Source organism: Sturnira hondurensis, unplaced genomic scaffold, assembly GCF_014824575.4.
Source record: "Sturnira hondurensis isolate 20B ecotype Veracruz unplaced genomic scaffold, ASM1482457v3 Scaffold0021354, whole genome shotgun sequence".
Taxonomy (NCBI): domain Eukaryota; kingdom Metazoa; phylum Chordata; class Mammalia; order Chiroptera; family Phyllostomidae; genus Sturnira; species Sturnira hondurensis.
The window spans coordinates 20,761,370-20,788,232 of NW_028093985.1; the positions used below are offsets into that span (position 1 = coordinate 20,761,370).

A 26,863-nucleotide genomic window follows, 5' to 3' on the forward strand; every position below is an offset into this window, starting at 1 on the left:
CCTGGTTTAAGCATGAACATTTACATGTGTTCCAATTTATCTAATTGCGGATACATTAACATTTTTTCCCCTTCCAGATGGTGATGTGAAAAAGGGCAATGGTTGAAACCCAGTCACCCAAGTTAATACCATGTCTCTCTCTCCATAGGTCAGGCTGGCTGCAAGTATGTTGGGAACAATTTGGAGCTCTGTGTGTGCTGGGAATGGGGGTCTTGGCTAGGTATGGGGGAGGGGAATGGTCTGGGAGTCCAATTTTCAGAGAAAACTCACCAGTTCCTGTCAAGTGAAAGAAACGTTTCATGCACATGGTGGGTCAGAATGTTATTTTTATAATATAAACCACCTGGCCTCCTCCTCATTTACCTCTGCCGCAAATGCTATTCCACACACATACCTAGACCCAGGTCCCTGGTAACTATTACAAAACCATGTTGTGTTTTGCTCCTTGAGGTTTTTTCTTTTCCCTTTTTTCTCTTCTTCCTTTTCTTTTTTCGAGGTAAGGTGAAGACAAGATGAATTGATCAGGGCTCAAAGTTTGGGTTTATTTTTATAGTTGCTTTGATGTAAAGGGACTTGGCTCTGATTGCACTTGAGCGGGATGAAGGGGGGTTGGGGAAGGATGGAGTCAGCCTCTCCTCCTCACTCAGCAACTCTGAGATGGTGAGCATCTTCCTAAAGCTCATCAGCTCGGGGCTGGGAGGCTCCTGTGGGGTAAGACCCAAGCTTTTGTTTACCATGGAGGCCTTTCCCCAGTGTTTCTTTCACTACACTCTGCTCTTCTATTTGGAGGCCAAGCACCTTTATTCATGTTGTTTGGAAAGAAAGACACAGGTTGAAGCACTGGGCAAATAGTATTCGGTCTCACTAAGAGCGCATGCGCTCCCAGTCTCACGGGCAAGGCTTTGCAGTTTGATCATCAGCTGATGCGTGACTTCCGGCGGAAAGGGGTTGTAACTAATCTTCCTAAATTTGGGTCTCATTAGTTACAACACGGGATGCTTTCCTGTGGAGATTTCTACCAAGAAATACTTCCTTTAGAAGTTACATTGCATATAGCATGCTGTGGATCTCAGTCGAGTATACAACTCTAGAGACAGAGATGAAAGAGGTCACGGCTGATTCCAAATAGACACACCGGGCATTAAAACAGCATCAGTAAGTAAGTAAATAAATAAATAAACAAACAGCATTAGTGAGGGGCGACAGTCTCAGTTCTATGGCCGAAACTGACTCCCTGTTTGAGGCATGGAATGTGAAGACTAGGCTTTATTTAATAAGAGGTAAAAAGGGAGCATTACAATTCCATTAAGTCAAGTCACCTGGGAAGAACTTAATTTTATAAATTTACTTTGTTGCGATTTAAATATACTTTTATTTCCTGGAATTTGGGAAGAATCATTCAATACATGAAAGTATAAAATATGTGTTTTATATCTGTTAATATAGGTGAAGTGAGCTTATAGTGTTAAGTAACTAAAACAAAACAAAATTAAGCACCCCATCTTTCTTTTAGCCAGTATTTGTGTTCAAAAAATAGTTTTTCTAGGTACCTTTGCAGGCAAAGGCTTTGGTTTGTAAACTAAGTGGCACAAAAATGAAAGGCCCTTTAGACACAGAGCTTTGGAAGGACCTCATCTACTGCAAGTGTTCCACGCCACGTCTCCTAGCCGTGTAATCCTGTTACGCAACACCAGCAAAAAGCCAATCAGCAGCTTGCCTGTGGAAATACTACGTATCTCAGTTTTGTGTGGTGCCTGGCCTTATACAAATAGCTTAAGTACCTGAACCCAGTGTTTAACACCTATGTTTATTATCGTGAAGCAATTTTAACAACAACAAAATGCTTGTGAAAAAGATATGATACCCCAATGAATATGTCCTACACTTCAAATAAATTGAGCTAGCACATCAGTGGTTTAGCCAGGGGATACATTCTTTGTTCAATGATAACTCATGCACATAAATAATTGCATGGTCTAGTACTATACCCAAAGGAATTTCTGCTTTTTATTCCCCAAAAGAATAAAATTCATGAATCCAAATCACTCTAGCAGACTATATGGAAGACCACGTCACTGGCTTGAAAATAAAACTTGAATCACAAACCTTTTAATCAAAATGTAAAATCAGATAAAACACTCAATTAAGTTCCCCTTTTGGATTTGGAAACAAAAACAGCTGCTGAAATAAAGAGCAGCTTTCCTTCCGAGTTTGTCAAGAGGGAGCCGGAGGTGGGTCTGATGGCCCTTGTGTGGCTCAAGTTGTAGCAAATGGGAATTGCTGCCAGTTTTCATGGTCATGATAGGTGGCTAGGGAAGGATTAACTGCCTAGATAAAAATGGCATAAAAAATAATCCAAAATGCGTGAATTCCTACTTAATGCCTATAATATTAAAAGATGGTTTCTTTTTATAAAAGACACTGTACGTATCAATGAATTTCAATATAACTTTCTTAAAAAATAATTTTGTATCAATAGATCATTGTATTCATCATTTAGAAATTAAAAGTGTATCCTAGTTTCACTTCTCTTCTCCTCTACTATAGGAGTGGATGAAGGAGTGGGTTAAAGACAGGATTATGGCTGCTTTCTTTCCCCTCTGGCTCTCTGTATTTTGGGGGGTTGTGGTGTCAAGCCTAACTGAAGATCCTCTAATTAGCCTTCTTGGACACAGCTTCCTACTTACTTCAGTAGGAGGTCTCTTCGCCTCAACCAGAGGTTCGTGTCCATCAGAGCCTTTTGACTGCTTTCCTTTGATTAATCAGATAACTAAAGCGCGGTCTGAATGCCACTCTTTTCAAGAATGAATGAGCATAATCTCTTACAGCTTTCGTGAAACCAGAGGGATTAATCCTGCAACCCAGTCCCACACTACACTTCAAATATTTTCAATTACTTGGCACCATTGGAAGTGACGTCCATGCCTCAGTGAGAAGGCTACTGCTGGCATAATGGGTTCTCCATGTCTCAGCACATGGTCTTGGCATTAATAATCCATCATGAAATGATTTGCAGTGCACAAGGGTGACATTTGATTACGTGAAAGGCATCGCAGGAATGAACATGTAGGCTCTCACAGGCCAACTGCTGGCAAAAACATGATGAAATGTTATATGGTGAAAATAGCATTTAAGGTGGTTTCTGAACTGACAAAAAAAGTTCAAGGACATTGCTTTAGGGGAAATTTTCTTTCTTTCTTTATTTTCCTTCCTGGTTTTCTTTTCTCAAATCATATTTTGGAAGGCCAAATGGGTTAAAGAGCCAGATTTGACAGCCAATCACCCAAACACATTTTCAAAACATATTTGACTCAGGAAATTCTGGATCTTTTAAAGCAAGGATGTTAACAATCCTCCAGAGAACCTTAAAATATGATGATTTAAACATAAGGAAAAGGAGACCCTGAGATGATCAGAGAGATCACCAAGACTCCTCCATGCTGAAAAGTTGTTTTTTCTTCATTTTGTTTTCTATTTTTTAAAGACCACAAAGAGGATGTTCAATGTACTTCCTAAGGGAAGTCCTCTCATTTGGGGTAGAAATTTATAAGACAATTGGGAAATTCACAGTTCTCAAGGTAGCAAAAACAAAAACATTATAATTTCTTAGCCTTATATCCTGTAGAATCATTCACTGATCTGTCAAATGCATTATATTCTAGATAGGTTATAATGTGTGCTTTTTTACATATGAACAGATTTAATGCATACTTGGGTAGAAGTATGGCCAAATCTTGGTTATTCATGGTTATGGTGTAGGGTAGAGAAAAGTTACTAATGTATACATTAAATGGAGAATTAGAAGGTTTTTAACATCAGTACTTCCAAATTAATCTACTTCTGAAACTTTAGCCATAGATATGAACATAATAAGATGAGCTAATGGTAGTGTTACTGACTTTTTCTTCTCAGCCCACTGTCTTGCAGTTAGGTGAAATATCTTAGTTCATATATTATACTGCATATAATAGTGTATGCTATTTTATATATCAACCAATAATGATTATACACAAAATTGGACAAATATAAACCTCATTGATTCTTGGGATTTTTCATTCATTCACTTAGCAAGTCACTCAATAAAATTTATTAGGCACTTTCTACATACGAAGCAATATAGTCCTAGCTTAAAGTCCTAGCAATATAAGAATGCAGAACCTCTCCCTGAGGCACTTACATTTCATTACAGAGACAGAACATTTACATAAGTACCTGTAGCATAAGGTAAAAGGGAAAAAAGAGCAAAATTAGAAGAGAAACTGAGATAACTGCCTGGGGAAATCAGAAGTTGAGAAATCTAGCAGGGAATTCGGGGGATTCATGGAGAGTGTGACGTGGAGAGTGAGTGGGGTCCTGGGAGATGGGCAAGGTTTAGACGTGGAGCGAAGCCGGCAGCTGCCCTTCATTAGGAGGTTACAGTGTGTGTGTGTGAGTGGCTGGAAGAGGTCACTGCAAGAAAGAGGAACAGTGAGGATGAGTCACTGAGTGTCGGAAGAGAAATTCGGGGAGATAAAGCTGGAAGGGCATGTTAGGGCCATTGTAGAGTCCTTATTGACAGAATAAGAAATTTAGACTATGATAAGAAGGTAATAAGGAGCCCTTTAGACCTTAAAAAAAAACTTTTTATTTTGAGATACCTGTATTTGGCATGGATAATGTGTGCTTTTTTGCCCAAATTTCTTAAGGAAAATAAGGATGTGCACTATACCTGGGTAGTACTAATTCTCTATCTATATAAATGTTGTTAATTCTTATGCTTATGCATTAAAAGTGTAAGCAATAACAATATCTGTATGTAAAATAATATCCTGGAATATGGTAATGGGTTTTGTTTCTAAATATAAAGTAAACAATTAAATTAAAAATGAAAGCAAAATATTTTTTTCCTGAAAGGTGGGCCAAAAATGTGGGTGTGCCATATATAGGGCAAAATACAGTACATCTTGACTTACAGAAGAGTTTGAAAGATAATACAGAGAATTCCCAGGAAATAATCAATATCATCTAAGTTTTCATGTTTTAAAAAGGTGAGTATAATCATTAGTGCAGCATCTCAATATCACATTCCTATAATTTCATCCTCTTTCTCACGCTTCCGTAGTATATTTGTCCGTTTTATTCTTACTCAGAAACGCCAAAAAGATGTGTCTCCCTTATTTATTTTTTCAAATAAGTGGTTTTGGGTTTCATTGATTTGATTCTCAGTTTTTGCCTTACTTCATCAATTCCCCCAAGCTACCCCACATACAGGTATACATCAAATGTATGTGAAGGAACAAACACTGAGATCAATGGACAAATGCCAGATCAAAAAGAGCCCCTTGACCTGTCTTTCAAGCAGAGTGCCATCCCTGATTCTACACGGCCGCGGAGCCGAGTGATTCTTCTGTCATTATCCTGCTTGAATTCGGTGGGTCATTTCAATGTAAAAAGTTGTGCTTTTCTTTAACTCAGGGAAAATTACTTCCATTATTTATTTCCTTTGTCTCTTTCTAGAACTGTTATTAAATTAGTGTTTGTCTCCAAGATTTACCCCCATGTCTTCTGTGCTATTGTTTTCCATTTCTTTGTCCTGTGCTCTCTAAGTGATAGAACACTTACATTAGTGTTTATTTTTTTACTTTGTTATCCTTCACGATTTTTAAAAGGATTCTATTCATATATTTATTTTTAGAGAGAGAGGAAGGCAGGGGGAAAGAGAAGGAGAGAAATATCAACATGAGAAAGAAACATTGATGGCTGCATCTTGCCTGACCCGGGACCAGGAATCAAACTTGCTACCCAGGCATGTGCCCTGACTTTGAATTGAACTGGCAGGCTTTTGCTTTGTGGGACAATGGATGCTTAAACAATTGAGTCACACTAGTCAGGGCTCCTTTACTAATCTGGCTGTGATTTATGTCCACCTGTCTATTTACTGCTTATTTATTTATCTTTTTTAATTTGGAAATCATATTTTAAATTTCCTGTTCCTTGCTTACTCCTGATATCATAGATATTTGAGTGATAAATACTCTCTTATTTCTTTTGCTACTTGAATTATTTCTATTCTTTTGTTTGCTTGCCTTGAACTTCTCTCTTTTGCTTTTGGGTTTCCTGAAACATTTGGCCATTTTTAGTCCACTGATATTCATAGACAGAGAAGTACATTCATTTAGGTGGCTGTCAAGACTCTGTGGCTGAGCAGGTCTGTTTCCCTAGGAGGTCTCCCCTGAAAGAGGAAGTCTGATGGGAGCTCTGTGTGAGTGGACAGGTTCACATGGATTAGGGATTCCCTTCCTCAGTGCTGCCTTTCTTCCCCCTCCCCTGCCTATCATTCTCATCTAAGTGTCTGAGGTTATATCAAGCTCTGTTCTGAGGCTTCTAGACCCACTTTCAATCATCCTCCTTAGGCAACTTGCTTTCATTACTCAGAGGTCAAGATCCACTGGTGACCATTGCTCAGTGCAGACAAAGGCAGGACTATGCTGACTGATGGGTCAAAAGTTTTGAAAACAGTTTTAAAATTATCCTTAAAATTACCCTGCACTACTGCCAGAGTAAGCTTTCTGAAGCACATTGGAATATATCACTCTCCTTCTCCGAATCCTGTCGGTGGGGTGCTGATTTTATATAGAATAAAACCTGCTGTCCTTTGCAAAGCATGAAGATCCCAGTGGTTTGATGTGGGTGCTTGGCCATCATCTCCCACTACTTCCCTGCCCCACACGCATAGGCTCCCAAAATTCTGCAAGTGCTTGGGAGTTTCTCTTCTCCATGCCTTGGCACACACTGTCTTCTATGCTGAGAATGTCATCCTCCTCCACTGACTGGCAAAGACACCCTCAACTGTACGTGTCACCTTGCGAATCCTTCTTTGACTTGCCTTAGGCAGACATAGGTCTGTGGGTCCATGTATTAAACTATACCCTCCTCTCATTCACAAAACAGATACAATGGTAATAGGATAACATAAATGAGTGAAACATACTAAGTTAAAAAGGGGACTAAAGGAGAAATATAAATACTGGGTTGGCCAAAAAATGCATTTGGTCTTTTCAGTAACATGGCTCTAGTAGCCCTTAGCTGCCTTTAACTTTATTTGAAGCAATTTTGTTAGATTGTAGTATGACAGCTGTCATATTAATGTGCACTTAAAAAACTTACCAAAATTGGTAAGTTTTGTGTAGCCATTTTAATATTGAAGATGGAAGAATGTATACAACATTATGTTTTATTATTTCAAGAAAGCTCAAAATGCAACTGAAACACACTAAAAAGATTTGTACAGTGTATGGAGAGGGTGCTATAACAGATCGAATGTGTCAAAAGTGGTTTGTGACGTTATGTGCTGTGGATTTCTTGCTGGGTGATTCTCCATGGTCTGGTAGTCCAGTTGAAATTGATAGCAATCAAATCAAGACATTAGTTGAGAACAATCAATGTTATACCACATGGGAGATAGCCAACATACTCAAAATAGCTGAATCAATAAAGTTATTGTATCTTTTATTTTACAGAAAAAAAACATATGAACTTTTTGACCAACACAGTATTACATGACATCAAGTTCTGTAGACTTACACTACAAAGAGACACACTGAAAATTTGACCCTGAGCTTCCTAGTTGTCAAAGGTAAGAGGGAAACTTCACATTGTCCATAAACTGTAAACAAGAAATTTTTTTCCAGTTGTTGAAAATTGAGGGATGGTTTACTGTACTGAAAAAACACTTATAGAGGTGACTGGTAAACTAAGAAATTCCTTCCTTTATGCCTTCAGTGACCCTTAAATATAATTATATGTAATTATTGTAATATTTCTGTACATTCATTTCCTAAAGGTGTGAATTACATACTCATCACTTGGCCCAATGCTTGATATTTCCTATTCACTCAATGAGTATTTGTTCGACTGGGTAACCAGAGGTTGATGGTTAATGGAGGCCACTGTTTTTGTGTGAGTAGATGCACAATAGAAATGAATCGTCACCCACCATAAACATAATAAAGACTTAACCAACTGGAAGTCTTCATAATAATTATCAAACAATAGTTGGAATACCTATTGTAAGTAAACACATTTCATGTGTATCTTATGACTTCTTTTTCTTAAAGATTTTATTTATTTATTTTTAAAGAGAAGGGAAGGGAGGAAGAAAGAGAGGGAGAGAAACATCAATGTGTGGTTGCCTCTCCCCTACTGGGGACCTGGCCTGAAACCCAGGTATATGCCCTGACTGGGATTCGATTAGGTGACCCTTTGGTTCACAGGCTCGTGCTCAATCCACTGAGCCACACCAGCCAGGGCTCTCATGACTCCTGACCAAGCCCATGGGTGTTATTCCTCATCTCACAGTTGAGGAGATCAAGAAGTTAAATCGATTTCCCAAGGGTAAACAGTTACTCAGAGAAAGAACTTGGGCTTAGCACAAGTGCCTGAACCCAGCCCCGTAAATCATAATCTTTGCTGTTGGTCATGCTTTGGTATGTATTAGACTGATCAGTCCTTGATCACAGAATTTGTGGCAATGGAAACTTTCTCCTGCTGGAAGGGCCATGATGGAAGGACTTTGCCAAAGTTCCTTTGTTATTCCAGGTATATTCCAAAATATTTTGAGAGAAAAGGCAGCAACTATCAGGCCAATAAAATGCTATAAAATTGACTTTCCATAAAGAATTATCATAGGGTACACCAATATAAAATGCAATACTTCTATTTTTAAAAACGGAATCATTTGACCAATTTTCCTGTATATATAATGGAATATGACACAACTTTTTTCATTGCAAACAAAAAACCCTATAATATTACCATTTTAGAAAAGGGCTTACTCTATTTTAACCCAATTAACTTTCATTAACCAGTTTATGGTTGCTTCTTACCTGAAAGTTGCCAAAACAGCTTCCCCCTGGAAGGGTCACATAACTGACAAAGGGGGGCCCAGGAGATGGAAGGGACTCATACACCACCACACCTTCACTCGAGAACGCAGCCCTCTGTTGCTGCTTGCTTTCCCAAAATTCTTGTAACATCGACACCACATTCACTGGAAAAGATGAGAAACATAAACGGTCATTAAGAATGGACAGACCGTAGCAAAACAAAATTTGATTTGAGGGATGCTTTCAGTTTTGAAAGAAGCAAATACTACTTAACACAAATGTATTTATTCCTTCATGAGTACAGCACAGGTGGTTTGGTACCCTAATTCTGGCAACACTGTAGTATATTAAATTTATTATATAAATTAATTTTATCAAAGTAAAAAATCTCACTCATTCTTCTTTGAAATTTGCCTTAATAAATTTTGTCCAGATCCCTGGACAGATCCTGCTTCCATTTCTCGTAGATTCTTAAACCTGCAAAGTGGAAGCCAATTTCAAAGAAAGATGTAAGCAATGTAATTTTAATTTGGATTCACCTATGATAAGGTTTAAGAGGAAAAAGGCACAAAGAAGAAAACTCTTTCATGCTTCTTTCTACCCCAGTCTTAAGAATGAAAGGCAATTGTGTAATAAGCAGGAGGCTGGAAAAAGCCATAAGTGAAACTAATAACATGGAGACCTTGTTAAGAACCACGTCTGTGAGATGACTTCAGAAAACATAGTAATGGCTATAGCCATATGTTTTAGATTAAATGACCTGTGATAGCCTGCAGAATTTCCAGATCAAATTAGGTTGGTTTGTTTATCCTGTACTGCAAATTGAATTGTGGAAATTAACAAGGATAATAGAATTGTAGAACTTATAGGTCATGCAGGCAAAGCTCTGCCTAATGCAGGAATTCCCTGATCAGCAGTACTGACAAATGCCCATCTGGCCTGTACCTGCATGTGGGAGGACTGGCACTGGGCACATCTGGAGGCAGCCTATCTCAACTGCTAATGGTTCTGACTGTGAAAAGGTCCTTTTTTGGAGTGAGCCGAAATCTGCTTTCCTGTAAGCTTTGTGTAAGTGCTCTCCTTCCAATTTGAGGGGCCTCAGAGAAGCTTATCCCCTTATCTACAAGACAGCCTACCACATAACATAAAAGCAGGGTAGGACATCTGTTGTTTTTGCCTGCCTGTCATTTGTTTGCTTCCCTCCCCTCCTTATGGAAATATCACAGAGATTTTTCTTAAAGAACTACCCTTCCTTCAACCACTACCTCAGTCTTCCCAAGGCTGAGGGTGGGATTTTCACCAAAGCCAAGCCATTTAGAGCCAGCTCAGTCCAGGAATTTTGTTGAAAATATTGGAGGTCTAGATTCTCCTTTTTCACTAGGGATGCTGGATGGGGTCGGGGGTGGCAAGATAGGAGCTAAGTGTGGGGCTACCCAAGCAGAAGGAAATGCACTGATGAGAAAGCCAGCAAGGAGAAGGGTAGAACTAAGACATGGAGAAAGAAAGACTAAGTTCTGATGGCAGAGTTTGAGCTTCTGAGCCAACCCATCTGATTATTCCTTTAACCAGTTTGAACTGGTATCTCTCATTTGCATATGAAAACATACTAAATCAAACAACTTTCATATTTTTTCTCAAGTTCTAGATTAAATAATGTTTGTACTTTCAAGTGTTCTTTGTGTATCATAGTGTCTATATCCTTTGACATTCTCTGGGATACATTCCTGGATGTGCTTCAAAATGCTGGGCATTGGTATTTTTCAGAGAGTCAGGAGAGTCACAGAGTTTGACCTGGAGGCAAAACCTTGTACCACCAGGAGGTCTTTTAGCCTCCAGGTCAAAATGTTTCTTAAAGCACCCGCTCCTTTGCTTCATTCCCTCGGTCACCACCAATCAGCTTCACAGTGTGTATGTAGTTCAGGCAAATTATCAAGATACCTAAAGAGTTAAAATCCTGTGCATACTTAAAAATTGCAGTGCTTAGTGTTTTTTATTCTTTTCCTTTTTCTTCCCAGCTTTATTGAGACAAAATGCAGTGTTTAGTTTTTAAGAAGTCGCTTGCAAAGAAATCAGGAAAGCATAAGGCCATCAGAGGGGATAACTGAGTTAACCAATGAAATACATGCTGAAATGGTCAAAGTGCAAGTGGCCATTGTGGAGCTTTCTCATTCATTCACACATATTCAAAATAATATTTTCTACTAGTTCATGTAACTCAAAATAGAATTAGAATTTTTATTTTCTAAACTGCATTTCTGCTTCTACCCCCCTTCCCTCCTATTTCCAAGAAAACAAGAATTTTGAGTTGGTCAATTTTTGTTCCTACTTGCATTGACCTTCAGAATTCAGCAGAGGTGTCTTAAACATTGAAGCCGAAAACTCAAGCCAGTGGCTTGTTGCTCTGAGAGTCAACAAAGCACATTAGCTGCTACTTTAAGTAAATTCATTGTTGAATGATGTTCAGCTGAGAGCTACAGTAAGCGGTTGAAGGCTCATGATTATTTGAGTAAAATGAATATAAGAAGTCTGGCACATTAAGCCCTGTGGATTAAAGAGCTTGAAGGTATGTAGTAAGTAAAATTTCTGCATGAATAAAAGTAGCAGATTTCATATTTTTTTTATTCTGCAACCTTGGAAGACTTCTTTGATGGTCCTATGTATGTCATCGCTTCTAAAGAGTGCAACATATGTCCATGCACACACACAATCCATCTTCCTATTTCTATCTCCTCTTGACGACTAGAAAACCAGATGAATGGAGTGCAGAGGGAAGAAGTCCAGCTTGCTATTTGGAATTCCAAAGGTCGGTATATCAGAGGATACAGTATTTATGAAAAACATGTTCCTCGATTCTTTTTTGAAGTAGCAACAACAAGGTTCACAGACAATATCAAAGAAAATGCAAGCAGTGGGTCAAGTATTGCTGAAGAAAACCATGCACGTTTGAGGACAGGCCTCCCCACACAGGGTAGTCTCTAGCTGCAGTTGTACCGTCAGTGCTCAGCAACGATCCTGCCTCTACGTTACAGGGCAAACTTGGGCTACTGAGCGTGACATCCAATCCTACACCTAGAGTGACTCATCTGCACAAGTGCCCAGTTCCACCTTAATTCCTCCAGGCTCAAATGAATTTGTGTTGTTTCTCCTGGGGATTGTTATATGACCTATTCTCTTGACCTCCTATTTTTCAGATGTTTTCTCTTTACACACTACTTGACTGCCATACATATGCTCCAGATGATAGATGGGTGAATCAATGAATGAATGAATCAATTAATCAATCAGTTAAATGAAATATAATATTGAAACTATTTCTGGCTGCTAGTTATTAAAAATTTCCCCATTATAGCCAAGTTGCTAGAAAGAATATTCTATATCACAGCCCCTGTTTCCTTATCTTCCATTCATTTTTAGCCTAATATAAGGCTTATCTCTGTCAGGTGTGTCCAACTTTTTGGTGTCTCTGGGCCCCACTGGAAGAAGAAGAGTTGTCTTGGGCCACACATTAAATACACAAACAGTAATGAAAACTGATGAGCAAAAAAAATGTTTTTAGTAAATGTACGATTTTGCACTGGGCTGCATTCATAGCCATCCTGGGCTGCATGCAGCCCCTGGGCCGTGGGCTGGACACCCTGCTACATTATTCCACTGAAATTACTATGGCAAGTATTACCAGTTCCTGATTTTCAATTCTTCTTTAAATGACTTCTAACTGCATTTGATACAACTGATTAATTCCTTCTGGAAACCCTCAGACCCCTAGGCTTTTCTACCAGTAGTCTTCCTGATCTGCTTCTCCATCTCTAGTCATTTCTTTTCCATCTCTCTGTGGGTGTCTGTCTCTCCTTTTGCCCACCTCTCATTTTGATTTGCATGAGAATCTTGTCATTGTTTTTTTTTTTTGCTCCTCTCTAATGTTCTCCTTCTACGACAAAACCTATCTCCATGACTCTGCCTACCATAAAATACAATGACGGTTCCCAAACATTCTCTTGTAACTCCAAGTGTGTTAGTAAATGCTTTCATTTGGATATCTCACAAATTAAACATATTCCTAAACCCAGCTCAATTTCTTGCCAAAAAACTCTTCTCTTTCTCCCAAATTACTTAGAAAGTGATGTGATCCTTCTCCCAGTCACCTAAATCAATAATTAAGAATCCTGGCAGAAACCTTAATTTCCTTTTCTATATTTAATAAGTGCCCACGATGTGCCAGTTCCTTACCCTGATGTCCTTCATAGGCACCACTTCTTCCCAGTTTACCTGCCTTTGCTGCATTGGCTCCTGTCTCAGCAGGTACACACCACAGCGCCCTCCCGACTCCAGGCATCCTCCCACCCCGCCCTCCAGTTGTTTCCTGGGTAACCTCTCTGAATCTTGTAGTCCATCATCACTCACAGCTTCTGAAATCTTTCTGTGAGTCCTTCATTACCTATGAGATAAAGGACTCCTTGGCAAGGCACAAAAACACTATGTCTTGGTACTTTTTCTCATTCCAAATTTCTGTCTCAAAGTCACCTGCCAGGTCCCTCACACTCCTAGGCTTCTTAGGTTACTGTATTTCCATCCTCTTCTTGGAATGCCCTTCCTTCCACTATCTGCTGTCTTCCTTGGTGGCACTTACTCATTTTTAAAGAATCACCTCCAGCATCAGCTCCTTAGGAATAAAACCAAAATAAAAAAATCTAAATCCTTACTATACAAACTGCAGTTCTCTGAGAAACAGCACAGTGATCACTGGGAGACGTGTTAGAAACGCAGGACCTCTGGCTGTACCAGGCCTACTGAACCAGAATCTGCTTTTTAACAAGATTCTCAGGCAGTCTGATGCTCATTAAAGTTTGAGAAGCCCTGATGTAGGAAGGAGTTTTGATTCTCACCTCCCTTATCGTGTACCTATTATATGCCAGGCACTATGCATTTTCTTATTTAATCATTACAGTGCCCCTAGAAATAGATTTTATCACCCACAACTTATAGATAAGAAATAAAAGATGCTCAGGGTACAATTACATAGCTACTAAATTTTAGACCCGGGACTTTAAGCCTGCTTCTGTCTGAGTGTGTAGTCCGTGCTCTTTGTTTATTCTGAGGCACTTCCTAATTGTGATGGACTGTAAGTTGTTTTCATGTATGTCTATCTCTACCAGAGACCATGCTCTACAGAAAAGAGTGACATCACTTTCCCCACAATGTTTGGAACATGGTGGGAGCACAAGAAACGTTCGTTGAGCATTCAAGTATCACGAGAGGTATGGAGCACGTGCTGCATTTGTTGGTAGGGAAGGCACAGGAGGCTCTTTGTAAGATTTACTTTACTTAGCTTTTCCCAGAGGCCATTTTCCTCTCTTTTTTAAAAATATGTATGTATGTATGTATGTATGTATGTATGTATGTAGTTGAAAGAGGGGAAGGGAGGAAGAAAGACAAGGAGAGAAACATCAGTTGGCAGACAAACATTCACTGTCTGCCCTTGCACGTGCCTGCAGCCCGGGCATGTGCTCTGACCAAGGACTGGACAAGCAACCGTTAGCTTTGCGGGACAATGTCCAACCAACTGAGCCACACTGGCCAGGGCTCCCAGGGGCCATTTTTCTGACATTTGTTCTTTACAAAGTCAAAAGAAGCAAAGTTTAATAGGTTTTTATTCAAGCGATATGACATGTTTGCAGCTCAGAACTCTCATGCTGGGTGAGCAGTCTGTGTGCGTGTAAACAGGTATGTTGATGATCAGTCTCCAGGCAACGCTTTGCTCTGGTTTACAGCAATGGTATCAATATCCACGGACTGTGTGCCTCACAGAGGGCTGTAACTAGGCACCCCTTTATATAGCTCCTTCTTTCACGGAAAGATGTCTATCGAAGAGACCACAAGAGAAACAAGAGAGAATGACAAAAGACTGAGAGGGCCTTGACACAGGCTTTCTGGGCAGAGAGAGGGGCATGAGCAAAACTCAAGGTCACGTCTGCCTGATGGTGCCCTCACCTTCCGGGTCAAGACGCAATGGACTGGAACACATCTTTTTTGGCCATGCATTATTTATCCGAAAGTTCAGTCAAGTTTTTTTCTAAGTCTCTACTTTGTCTCAATGGACGCCAAAGGAAAATGTTTTTATCCTAGGAATGATAGCATAAAATCCAGTTCCCTTTTGTGACTCCAGTTAGTGCCCTTCTAAGAACAAAATAAGACACCAGAGCTTTTTTTTTCAGCCGTGTGAGCACACAGCAAGAAAAACAGCTATCTGTAAGCCAAGAATGCTCTCACTAAGAACCAAACCTTTCGGAGTCTTGAAGTTCCTCACCTCAAGAACTGTGAGAAATAAATCTCTGTGTTTAAGCCACCCAGCCTATGGTACTTTGTTAGAGCAGCCCTAACTGACTAGGATAAATCTCCTCAGCACTGTTGAATATTTTGTGTATCAACATCAAGACAATTTGCTACATAGTTTATTGACATTAGTGTGGCTATTTTCTTTTTCACTGTTTTGAAATTTGAACATGACAGTTTTCAGAACAGTAATTAGATCCCCAAGCAGGTCTCTCATAAATGATGCTTTCATTTTCTCTTTCTGCAAGCTTTCTTCTTGATTTTAAATTTCAGCACTGGGGTATTCATTCACAGGAGACAGCTGGCCAACAAAGACATCCAGCAATGTGTAACACCTGACCACCCAACCTGTGCCTTATTCTGGCAGAAATCCTTAGTCAGCTGCAGCAAAGCCCCAATTGATCGAGTCAGGCTTGGCTGGACTTCCTTCTGGCCAGAGGAAAATCGCCTTGTGACAATTCCTCTTACAGAGTACAGTTTCTGTTGTTCTACTCACAGTAGGCGGTCGATTCTAGAGGACAGAGACTCTGGTTCGTTGTTCTCTGTAGCCCCCTGGCATCCAGCACAGGGCTATTCATCTAGAGGCAGTTGTGAATCCGCTTGGAATCTAAGAAAACTCTACATGGCCAAACAGTTTAGAGTGCAACTGAATTAACGTACAGAAGGTAAGTGAGGTCACTATGACCCATGGGCGGGTCAGTGCTTCCTTGGGAATGGCCGGTTTCAGGTACAAACCAGCATGGTGCCCGCACAACACGGACATGGTGGCGGCAGCGGTTTCTCAGCTGCGGATGGTGGAGTGTGTGTGGAAAGATGAAGCCTGGTCAGAGCAGACAAGTGAATGCCAGTCACTTGGTAGCTGGGACTGGACCTTCAGAGTAAGCAGGAAAACCCTGGCTGGGGGATGGTGAGTATTTTTTTGTCCTGGGGTGCCACCTCTAATCCCTTTACGTTGACTGCCTGGAACACTCTGTTGAAAAGATTTGAGAGTAGCTCGTGGGACCGGTGGAACAGAACGCCGTAATTAACCAGCAGTGTGGATCTGGCGGAGTTTTTGTGGAGACACTGACGTTAGTAGTATGGAGTAAAAAAGAAGTTCAAAACAGACCTCCGCCCACGAAGATTTGCAGTCGGGTTGCAAAAATAATATATCCATAATGGAATTAGTGAATGAAATATTAGAGTGCTACAATGTAGGGCAGAGATGATTTTAAAGTGATATTTAAAGCCTGAAAAAAGATGGCATAATAATGAAGTCAATAGAATGAGACAAATAAACGAATGTGGGCTGAAAAGGCCCAGAAGAGTCTGTGTGAAAGGAGGGCCTAAACTGAGCAGCCTCAGAGAAGTGAGATGTAGCCCAGGATGGGAGGAGGGAGGGAACGTGTGCTCCCATAGCCGTGAGGGGTGGTATCTGGTGAAAGAGTAAGAACAATAATAACAGTAATAGTGCCTTGGCTGAGGAGTTACATAAGGGACAGGTAGGAGAGGGTGCTATTAGGAAAGGGTGTGACATGACAAGAGACAGGGGAGGGAACTTAGCTTCTTTTAATAACTGAAGATCAACTCCATTGTCCTGGTGTCTCAGGTTTACCCACGAGGGGCACCTTGCCACACAGTCATGCTGGCCGTGGTGGCAGGTCCTTCCATGAAGAGGAAGGGCCGAGACTCTTGGAGAGAATGTGTGGTTGGTTGGTCTTTGGCATCTGGGCTATCCCAAGTAGAATGTTTCTCCAGGAGGAGCTTGGGCAAAAAATCTCTAGGGCTAAAAATTTCTGTGATTAAGTGGTAAACCAAGCAAGAGTGCTCCCTCAGAAGCCTGGGAAGAGCACAATGTCCCTTCAGGAAGGAAATCGATAACTGGACACTCAGAGGGCTTTTATCCTAAAAATATAGAGCTGGCCATTTTCACAGGTTGGACACAGTGGAGATGCCAGTAGGGACATGTGCCTTCTGTTTCCATATGGGAATTCTGAGAGGTAGAGGCTGTAAATGCCCCCTGGATTACAGAGTGTATCATAGAAGGGTACTCAGATGAAGGCACTGGTTCAAACACAATAAAATTCAAATTGCACCCTGTCTCTCTACCTTTTATCTTTAGGCAGGTAGATTACTCAGCAGTTAAAATTATGGACTCTGGAGCCAGAATGCCTGGATTTGTTTCCTGTTTCTACCTCCCTAACTGCCCCAGGTGTATCTGTAAAATGTACGTACATCCCTGGGTTGCTCCAAGGCTCAAAATGGGAATGCTCAGAACAGAGAGCTTCAGCCTAGGGAGCACTGAAGAGTTAGCTGTTACTAGTGTTAGAGAAGGTGAAGGGAGAAGTGAAAGGGCTTGTTTCTATGCTTGTGTATTGCATCTTTGAAGCTGACTATTCCTGGATTGGAAATTGTATCATTAAACATTCTAAAAATAGCCTGTGAGTCTGACAATTCTCTAATTGTTTACATCGTGCTATTCAATTCACTTCCAAAATATGTGAAGAGTTCAAGATAGAAAAGAGAAAGCTCTTTTGATATCATTCACCAGTAAAGTCAAAACTTCTTAAGAGACAGAAACTAAATGGATAAAATGGTGCATGTCTTAAAATCTGGAAACAGGGATGTTTATTCCAATTTTTCACTTCCTAATGAATGTTAAAGGCAACAGACTTGCTCTTAGCAAAAACTATAGAAAGTGACTTATTTTTAAGTTAATGTTTAATGGCTACTTATGCTTCAGGAAAGTAGAAATTGTTCATTGCCCAGTTCAATCACATGACGTAAGTCCTGCACAGAAGACAATAATTTGTCTGCAAAAAGGAATCATGAAAGTATGGTATAAACCTATCAGGAAAAAAAAAAACCACACATTTCTTTATGCCTTACATAAGAAAAAAATCTAGCTGAGTAAAATGTACCTTGCCAAAAACAATTAAAAATGACTTGAAAGGGCTACCATTTAAGATTAATCATTAAGAGGATTTCTAAATGACTAACATATTTTCAAATTAATTTTTTCACCTCCAAACAGGTGGATTTATGATCTTTAATGTTTTAATATAATCTTCAATTAAATTAGTTTTTGCAGAAGATATTTTAGAGGAGTTAATTAGTATTATCTATGCTTGCAGTGTAATCATGTAAAATTTGTTTTTGCCAATGTGATTTCTTTTAGTTTTGTTGCGAAAAAGACAAGGACCCCCACATAATTTGGGGGTAAGCTCAAGTGTGATGCAAAGTGGGTTGCAAAATGTGGTACCTTTGTGTTGTGCACATGGCTTGGTGAACTCCAGGACACTGACCAAGAGAGCCAGCTATTGTTACAGATGCCCAGTCATTCAGGACCAGCCCCAGGCTTTGCCAAGTTTTGACCACACTAATGGAATCTTGCTGACACAGCTTGAATGTCGGGCACAACACGTTGGGAACTTGGGCCCCTTTTTCTTTTGTGTAGACACTCTTTCAAAGGTAGCCACAGCCTCACAGCAGGACTGAGACAGCTTGGAGTCTCCTTTTGTTCCCAGCAGAGAAATGTTCTGTCAGTAACGCTGCAGAGTCGGTGCCTCACTTGGACAGCAGCTGGAAGGCTGATTGTGTCTCTTCTGTCGTTTGCTTTTTTTTTTCCTTCTGTTCTGGTCCCTATCCTCCACCCTGAACACTTTCTTCATAGGAATTATGCCCCTCTTGGTGTTTTACAAAGTTAGCTTCTCAGGAGATTCTCCAAAATATGCAAGAAGTACATCCTTCTTTTTGGTCTGGTTTTTATCTGTAGAGTTTAAGCTTGCTGAACTTTTGTGGGGAGAAATTAAAATAATCCTTACTTTTATAACTTTGGAAGTACAAGGTGATGTCTTTTTAAAGGCATAGGGGAAAGACTGTGAAGGAGCAAGAAGCAATTATTGTATAAAGACAAATTAAAATAAAAAGTCTTTAAGTATTCCAGAATTAAACAGAAGCAGCATGCTTGAGTTTCGTGTGTGGTCAACATGTGCACTGTAGGTAAGATGATGTCATACTGTCACAAAAACTATGTAAAATAAAAACCTGGTGTAATCTATTTAACCAATCAGGAGGAATGTGTCTTTCCACATTGTGTTGGGCACTGACAATGCCCTGTATTTAAGGAACTTTGTAGGACTGTTGAGTTTAGGTGACCAGCATAAAATCAAAACAAACAAACAAAAAGCCATGTTGTTTTCTTGACCAGTTCTATTTAGTTAAAATAGTCAAATTTTTCAAATGTGGCTTGAGGTGTATGTATAACATATCTTCCCAGGAAACATCATGATAAGAAAACTCTCCAAAACCCTGCCACAACTATCTCATGAGGGTTTACATGCAAGGCACCGAGTTTGGCCCCAAAGAGCATGGTGCAGCGACTTTGGTGACTCACAGTTGAGTAGGTCCTGGGGGTGGATGTAAGGGTTGATCGTCTAAGTCACTGTACCAGCATGGTGTATGGGGTGATTCAGGCTGTCCCACCACGGCCAACCCGAAGTGGCTCTCCATGGGTGTTGCCTGGGGTACTGTGTTCGTTTCAGAGCCCCTTCTTACCTTCTTACTCCATGCTCCCTCCTGTCTCATCTGACTGTCAAATTAACCCTGCATGCAATTAGGCTGTCATTAGGGCGTCAGCAGATGATGACTTAGAAGGTCTCAGTACAGTTTATTTTATCCCAAAGAAGAATACCTGTCAATGGAAAAAACGCCCCCCCCTACCCCCCGCTTTTGAAAGAGAGGATCCCAACCAACCAGCAATCAGACAATCAGAACAGGTCAGTTTCCTATCTGCTAGGTGCTTGGCCACATGGGAGGCACCTTGGGGGCTACATAGCAGTGCGAGCTATGGCTTTGCCCCGTTGGGATTTCCAACTCAGGTGTGGACAAAAATATGCCAGAGAAGCTGGAACTCACAGTGCAGAGCCACATAAGAGAATCATAAACTACCTAGCGCAGGCCCTACGTGCCAAAGGAGTGGTGACTGAATGATGGGTTCCCACAGCTGCCTGACAGGACGAGATCAAAATAGGGATCAACTGATTATCATCACAGCCGGAAAGAAAAAGCCAAGCCATAATTCAAGCAGCATTCCATGGACACCAGAGAGAATAGAGAGAATTACAGAGAGTGTAATAATTGCCTTTTTCATCAGTATTAAACTTTCAATAGGATTCTTCTTATTTCTTTTTATTTTAAAAGAAGATGGTTTTAACTACCTTGACAGACTAAACTTACATGAGCATTTGAGCATGGAGGAAAAGAATGAGTCTTTGGGGTTAAAACTTCAATATGAAGTATATAAAGTAAAGAAGATTCTTTTATGAAAGGCTTCTAAAGTTGTCTTACATTTCTTAAATCAATCTGTGGCACATAATCAGTAAAACCATATCATTTAAACAGAAAATTCATAACTTAGGAACGCACTCTTGTGCAGCTGTATCCTATTATAGACTGTAACTTAACACATGAGTTTCAGAAGTTGTTAAAGTTGAGTTCAGGCTAACAAATCTTAATTGTTTAAAAAAAAAAGGCCTACAGTGAGAACAGACAACAGGCCAGGGAGAGGCACCTGATTTGATCACAGGATGAGTGTCAACCACATTTTATTTTGATTTGTTCAATCTTATTTATATATTAAGAAATAAATGTATTAGGACAGATGTGGCCATTAAGTGTTCAAGAAGCCACTCTTTTCCAGTTTGAAAATTTTTCCTCTGGGGCTGAGCCTTTCACTATTTAAACTCTGCCAAATGTGTATTTACTAAAAAAAAAAGAGGATAGTGCTTATCTCAGTGATATCTGAACTGAAATCTGCATTTTTCTCTTTGTAGAATTCAAATAAAAATGGTTGGTATTATCTCTTAGCATAAATTTTTTTGAAGTAAAATTAGCCTTTGAGTACACTTCAATAGACCAGACATCCACACTTCAAATTGTTGTAATTAAGATGCAATCATCGGAGCTGGTGAGCAGTGCAGGGCTTTTTAACCATATTCTCTCAGGCGTACTTTATGTGTTGGGGGGCAGCGCGGTGCGTGTAGAGATTTCAGTGCACACACACTTCCATCCCTTCCATCCCACTCCATTCTTTTCTGTGAAATGCAAAAACCATAAATGTACCATTAAATTGATAGATTTCAGATAGCTACACTAAAAAGCATGAAATGGAGAAAATGCTTGACTCTTGAGGACTTTTGCTCTTTCACATAGCATACAGCCAGATTCGTGTTTTTCATAGCTCTGTAGTCTGGTCTAATATTTCCAAAGGGTAAAAATGTACTTTTTGAAGTATTCACCTACCTGATATAAATAAAACCTTTCATGCAGAAAAATGTTTCCCCAAATGGAAGAGTCAATGCCCCTCAAATTGTGAGAATTTTTTTCTAATTGTGCAATGTTTAATAGAGGCTGCATCTTATCTTTTTCATTGTACAATTTGGGGGGACATATTGGTGAAGTCTAACACATTGCTTTGTAAGTCAATGCTAGAAACCAACACATTTCCATGGCTTTAATGACAACTCACACAGCTTTTTAACAGATCTGTTTGGGAAAGTTTGTCTTGGTTTTTTGCCTTCGGGTAGTGAATGTGGTTTCTCTCTGTAAACATGTTTATGCGTACAAACCTCGCATCTTGCCTGAACGAGCAAGAGGATTCTTGCCGCACTTGTCTCCGAACTTAGTACCAGGAAGTGCACCCCTGACGGCTGTCGGTGTAATCTTTTCCCCAAGGCAGCACACGGCCATAAACTTCCAGAGCTAATCTAGGACCACGGTAAACGCCAATGGCTCCCTAGTGCCTGCACATCGGGCCAACCCCACCTGCCTTCTCAGCCTTGTCCCCCCACCCTGCTCTGGTGCATTGCTCTTGTATTGCTTAACCTGCCTTTGGACAAGCTGTTCTCTCTCCCCCAAAACACCCCTCTCCTCTCAGTGTCTGTCACGTTCCTGTTCAGATATGCCTATTAATTGGGTTCCCTCCACACTTCCAGAAGAGTTCATTTTAATCCCCCCTCTGTTTCCCTAACAGATATGGCTATGACATGGCCATTGAACACCTCTGAGAGGTAATGTCCAGGAGTGGCTAAAGGTGAATTGGAAGATAGATTTGAGCCCTGAATCCATCACTTACTAGCTGTGTGACCTTAGGCAAGTCACCTTAACCTCCATGAGCCTCAGTTTTCTTGCTGATAAACAGCAATAGTACCCATATTACTGTCTTGCTATGAAGAATAAATGTTCCTAGCACAGTGCCTGCAATCATGTGATGAGTTGCTGACATCCTAGCATTACTGTGAATGAAGGAAGAGCCCAAATCTGGCAGATACACATACTGTGCTCTTGTAATTTGAGGAGTTAAGACTCAGAGTAGGCTCTGACCATGCAGCCACCTAGAAATCATGTGGTGGTTTCCTTTGAGGAAGCGTGTGAGAAACTGTCCAACAGTGGCAAACAAATAGTAAGCTCACACTCTTAAAAGATCCGACAAGGGCTGCTTTTAAGATGGCTCGTCGTTGGTTGTGACACATGACACCTAAAAAGAAATCTGACGTTGCACAAAGCCAAGAGTGGAAGGTGTCAGGGAGCTATGCCTCCATTTCTTTGTGAAGAGATCCATCTGGTGGAATGGACACTCCCAGTGCTATTGAGACTCGTTACAAAATGGGGAATCTGGGGAGTGGAGAGCTTAAATGAACAAACTTCAAATTGAGAGTCCACCTTGTTTAAAATGTTTTTCCATTATTTTTCATTTGAGATGTAAAATAAGGAAGAGGGGGAAAACTGTTCATGAAATCAATTTCTTTCCAGAAAAAAAAATAAAAAAAACAAATCACAACAATGCCATAAGAACCCCTTGTCTAAAACAAATGAGAGATTTCATGAAATGCAAAATGCGACTTGGAAGGACTTCTTGGCTGAGAAATGTGTTCAAATTTTAGTTCCTTGAATGAACATGATTATCTCCATGCACACCGATCTCAGACCAGAAAACTCTGGATGCTTTTCCTCACCCACTTGAAGAGAACATTCAATTTCATATTGCTTGTTTTTTAAAATATTAAAATCTAACTGAGGACAGCAAATTAATAAAAGGATCGCCTATCACCTGTATTATATATTTCTAAAAAAATTAAAAAGAGCTGCCTTTGCATTTACAGAAGAGAAATTTAGAAAAACACTTTTACAGTGTTCAACTGTGCTGGGTTTTAAAAATTCCTAGGTTGGCTTTTCATCTTGCCGGGAAGTAAGGTAGCAATCTTTCTTACGCAATTGGCAGTGGTGTGCTTAAGTGCTTAGTCCTTTTCTGCTGGAAGGAGGAGACTGGACCAGGGTGGGGGAAGAGGAGCCAGGAGTGATTAGGAGGAAAGGAGGCTGCTCAGAACCTGCCATTCAAAGCAGATGGCAGCTTTTTATAGTCTGTGTAAAACAGGAGTGTGGTGGCAGTGACTTATAGGTGTGCCAAAGAAAATGAGCCCATGTGCTAAATTCTGGCACGTGCACGCTAGGCTGCCAAGGCATGGCATAGCCCCAGGCCCACTTTTGATGTCCTGCCCCAGAAAGTAAACCTGTTCCCATTTACTCTATGAGCATGGTGAGTGGTTGGATGTTTTGATGTTATAAAAACCCCTGGTACAGAAATTTGCCATTTGGCTTACTTTCATTCAGACATTTTTCAGATTAGAAACACCTGAAGGAAGAGGACCAGCCGTTTCATGTTCATACCTATTAAGCCGGGCAAACAGGCGCAGAGTAGCTGCCCATTTTAGGGTAAGCAGGCAATGCTATCTGATCAAATTTAGGTTCTATGTTAATGAATGAAATACATAAAATAGGGCACCTCTTTTTTTCCATATGAAAGAGTTCCTTTGGAGGTCTGGATGAGAGAACATAATATACTGTATGCTTTTTTAAATCCTTTTATTTTCTGTGCTAAACTGTAAATAATTTCTGGGATTAAATTATTTTAAAAAGTGGGCCATGATTTCAGATTAAACTTCTTAAATTCACAATGAACTCAGTAAAATTTTTCCTCTTTATTTATTTCTTTTTTTTTACTGCTTCCACTAACCAAACCTTCAGTATAAGACCCCGGATCTTATACAATTTATCTTAAAGTCTGAGCAGGTCAAGAGTTCTTTACCCTTCACTAGTGAATTCAGTGCTATTGTAAGAGACGGATATTCTTTTCTTCCCTTTTCACTTACAGAAACATACCAAGCCTGAATAGACTCACAGCTAGACTGGGGTAGGGAGCGATTTTATTAGTTCTAACATAGCTATTGACACAGCCTTGAAGACAAGGAGAGAGAGAGAGAGAGAAAAAGGAAGAAAGAAAAGAGAAGGCTTTCATTTTATGTCTTGGAGGGCAGATTGGTTATAATTTAATTTCTAAGAAGAAAATTTATAGAATAAAACAGCCTGACATTTCTTTTTCTTCATCACACATATGAGAAATATAAACGAAAAGGACATCTGGAAACTAACATTATTCAGCAATCAGAAAGAAAAAATTCAAACCATTGAAGTTTTGATGGAGACAAGCATAACGAGATTTACAAAGAGGAAAGCTGCAACCTATTGAAGTTAAAAAAAAGTCCACATGCATTTTACCTTTTGGGCAGTTCCATAGCAAAGTTCTATTTCAGAAGCTCTTTGTAATATGAAACCCACTGTAGATAAGATACAACGGGAAGATAGTCTGTTTTGCAGCAGCAGGAAATCAAATTGGTTCCAGAAACGAAGTTACAAGACAAATCGTTTAACAGTGTTGCCAGATTTGGGAAGCTGATTAGATCGTTTTCATAATTATTAAAGAAGATTTTGAAATAACTTTGTCATAGAAGTTTAGATTTTTTGAAGGGGAAGGGCATTGCTGAGGTGGGAAGATATTTAATTTTATAGGTCTTTTAACTAATGTGTTATAATTTGTCGCCAAAATTTAAGAGCTCAGTGATGATTGATTAACTTTTGATGCAAAAAAATAAAATTTCGGACAAACACAACACCTGATTTTACATAACTAATATATGTTATAAAAGATTAAACAGGTTGGTAACTATACATTTTATTAGCATATGTAAGTTATTTTTAATTTTAATCTTAGTAGCGGTCAGCCTTGTGTCATTTTTAAAAAGCATGTTGAAAAGTCTATTCAGTCTTAGGCCAGTCTTAGATCTTAGGAAAGATTTCTAAACACTTAGCAAGATGAATCATTGACAAAATAACCCAGTAACTAATACCTGTAGGTAAAATGAAATGAAATCATTCTCCTGACTGAAGTCAGGAACAAGTTAAACATCACTTAGAACACAGCACACGACTACAGAGATTTAGAAGAAATCATACTGAAATAGGATGTGACTAGATGTTTAGGACTATTTTCTTAAAAAGTTTTTAAAAACCCACCTTTTTCCCCTTCAGTACTTACAATCTTTGAAGACTAGAGCCGGGTCTCTGTGAGGCAAGACTTGGGCAATGATGTGTCTCAAGGATTCCAAGGTTCTGTCCATCTCGGGTCTGCCTGTGCGAGCCTGCTGCACGGGGTCCTCATGCCTGGATTCCTGCAGTCCTGGACTGGATTTGTGCAGCTCATTGATGCACAGGATTACCAAAGAATCCCTTTTAACATCTGCCAATCAGACATTTCCCAGAATCTAAAAGACCCCTCAGGGGGCCCTCCTCCCAGGCTCACTTATCTTTGTTGTGTGCTGAGCTAATTAGCTCTAAAGGCTGGCTGACAGGCAGGTTTCCATTGCTTCCTTCTGTTAAACACACCCACCTACAGGCTGGCTGGGGAAGCTCCCTAATCGTGGGAACAGCTTTCTTCTCCAACCAGATTTTGCCTGAATGGCAGGCAGCTTTCTGACTCGCCTATTCCTTTTGGTCCACTCTCTTCAAATGTGCTTTTCTCAGGTATATAGAATTGAAAAGGTTATTTCTCAAAGAAATTTTCTCAGTAACAAAGGAGTTTCCAGCTCAAGACTTGCAGGTTGGAATCGGTAGAATCTAAATTCTTCTTTGGTGAAGAAATGTTATAGAGATTGTGCACGTAGCCAAGCACCAGATTTTGCCTCTGTTTGAATTCAGGAGCATCTCTTTGGAAGCCAAGTTTCTAATTTCACTCCCCTACCTAATTATATTCACTTCTGATGAGCAGTGGCAAGTAAAACCTCATGGACTAACTTTCGGCTTGCCTGGGAACATTTGTTTCCCGATTTATCCTTCAAGGCAAATCATTCCCAAGATGGACTTTAATGAATTCTGATATCATTCACTTCCTTTCATTTCATGATAATTATTTCTTCTAAAAACTGCAGGAGAAGCAAAAGAATATTTTTCAAAAGAATATAGGTAGTTATTTAAAAAGCTTAAGAAAACAGAATTTTTTCCTACTTATACTATCCACGACGTTAATCTTTCTACAGGAGACAGAAATATAAGTCATGGGTACCACTGCAGTAACAAGAATTTGTCCCAGATACAGAAGAACTAATTTTAATGGCTGTAACATAGTTAGCTGTTGAAGACTTACTAAGGACTTCTGTACTTTTATTTAGAATGTTTTACCACAGTAGGCATAAGAGGTTGCTTTCCAATGTTCCTTCCAATTTTCAGATTCTGTAATTATGTTGTATTATATGATTAACTGGAACAAGTCCTTTGAAGACTATATCAAAATAAAATGT

At 39.8% G+C, this 26,863-nt stretch overlaps 1 protein-coding gene across 1 annotated transcript in view; it reads right to left on the reverse strand.

Moving 5' to 3' along the window:
- The window catches only part of LIX1 (limb and CNS expressed 1), a 49,864-nt gene extending 23,947 nt beyond the window's left edge, over positions 1-25,917 (reverse strand). Inside the window, exons 1-2 of the mRNA XM_037032388.1 lie at positions 25,606-25,917; positions 8,865-9,028 (exon numbers count right to left, since the gene is read on the reverse strand). Of these exons, the coding sequence (XP_036888283.1) occupies positions 8,865-9,028; positions 25,606-25,687 (246 nt within the window). The 5' untranslated portion in view covers positions 25,688-25,917. The remainder of the gene's footprint in view (positions 1-8,864; positions 9,029-25,605) is intronic.
- Positions 25,918-26,863: the final 946 nt, after the last annotated feature.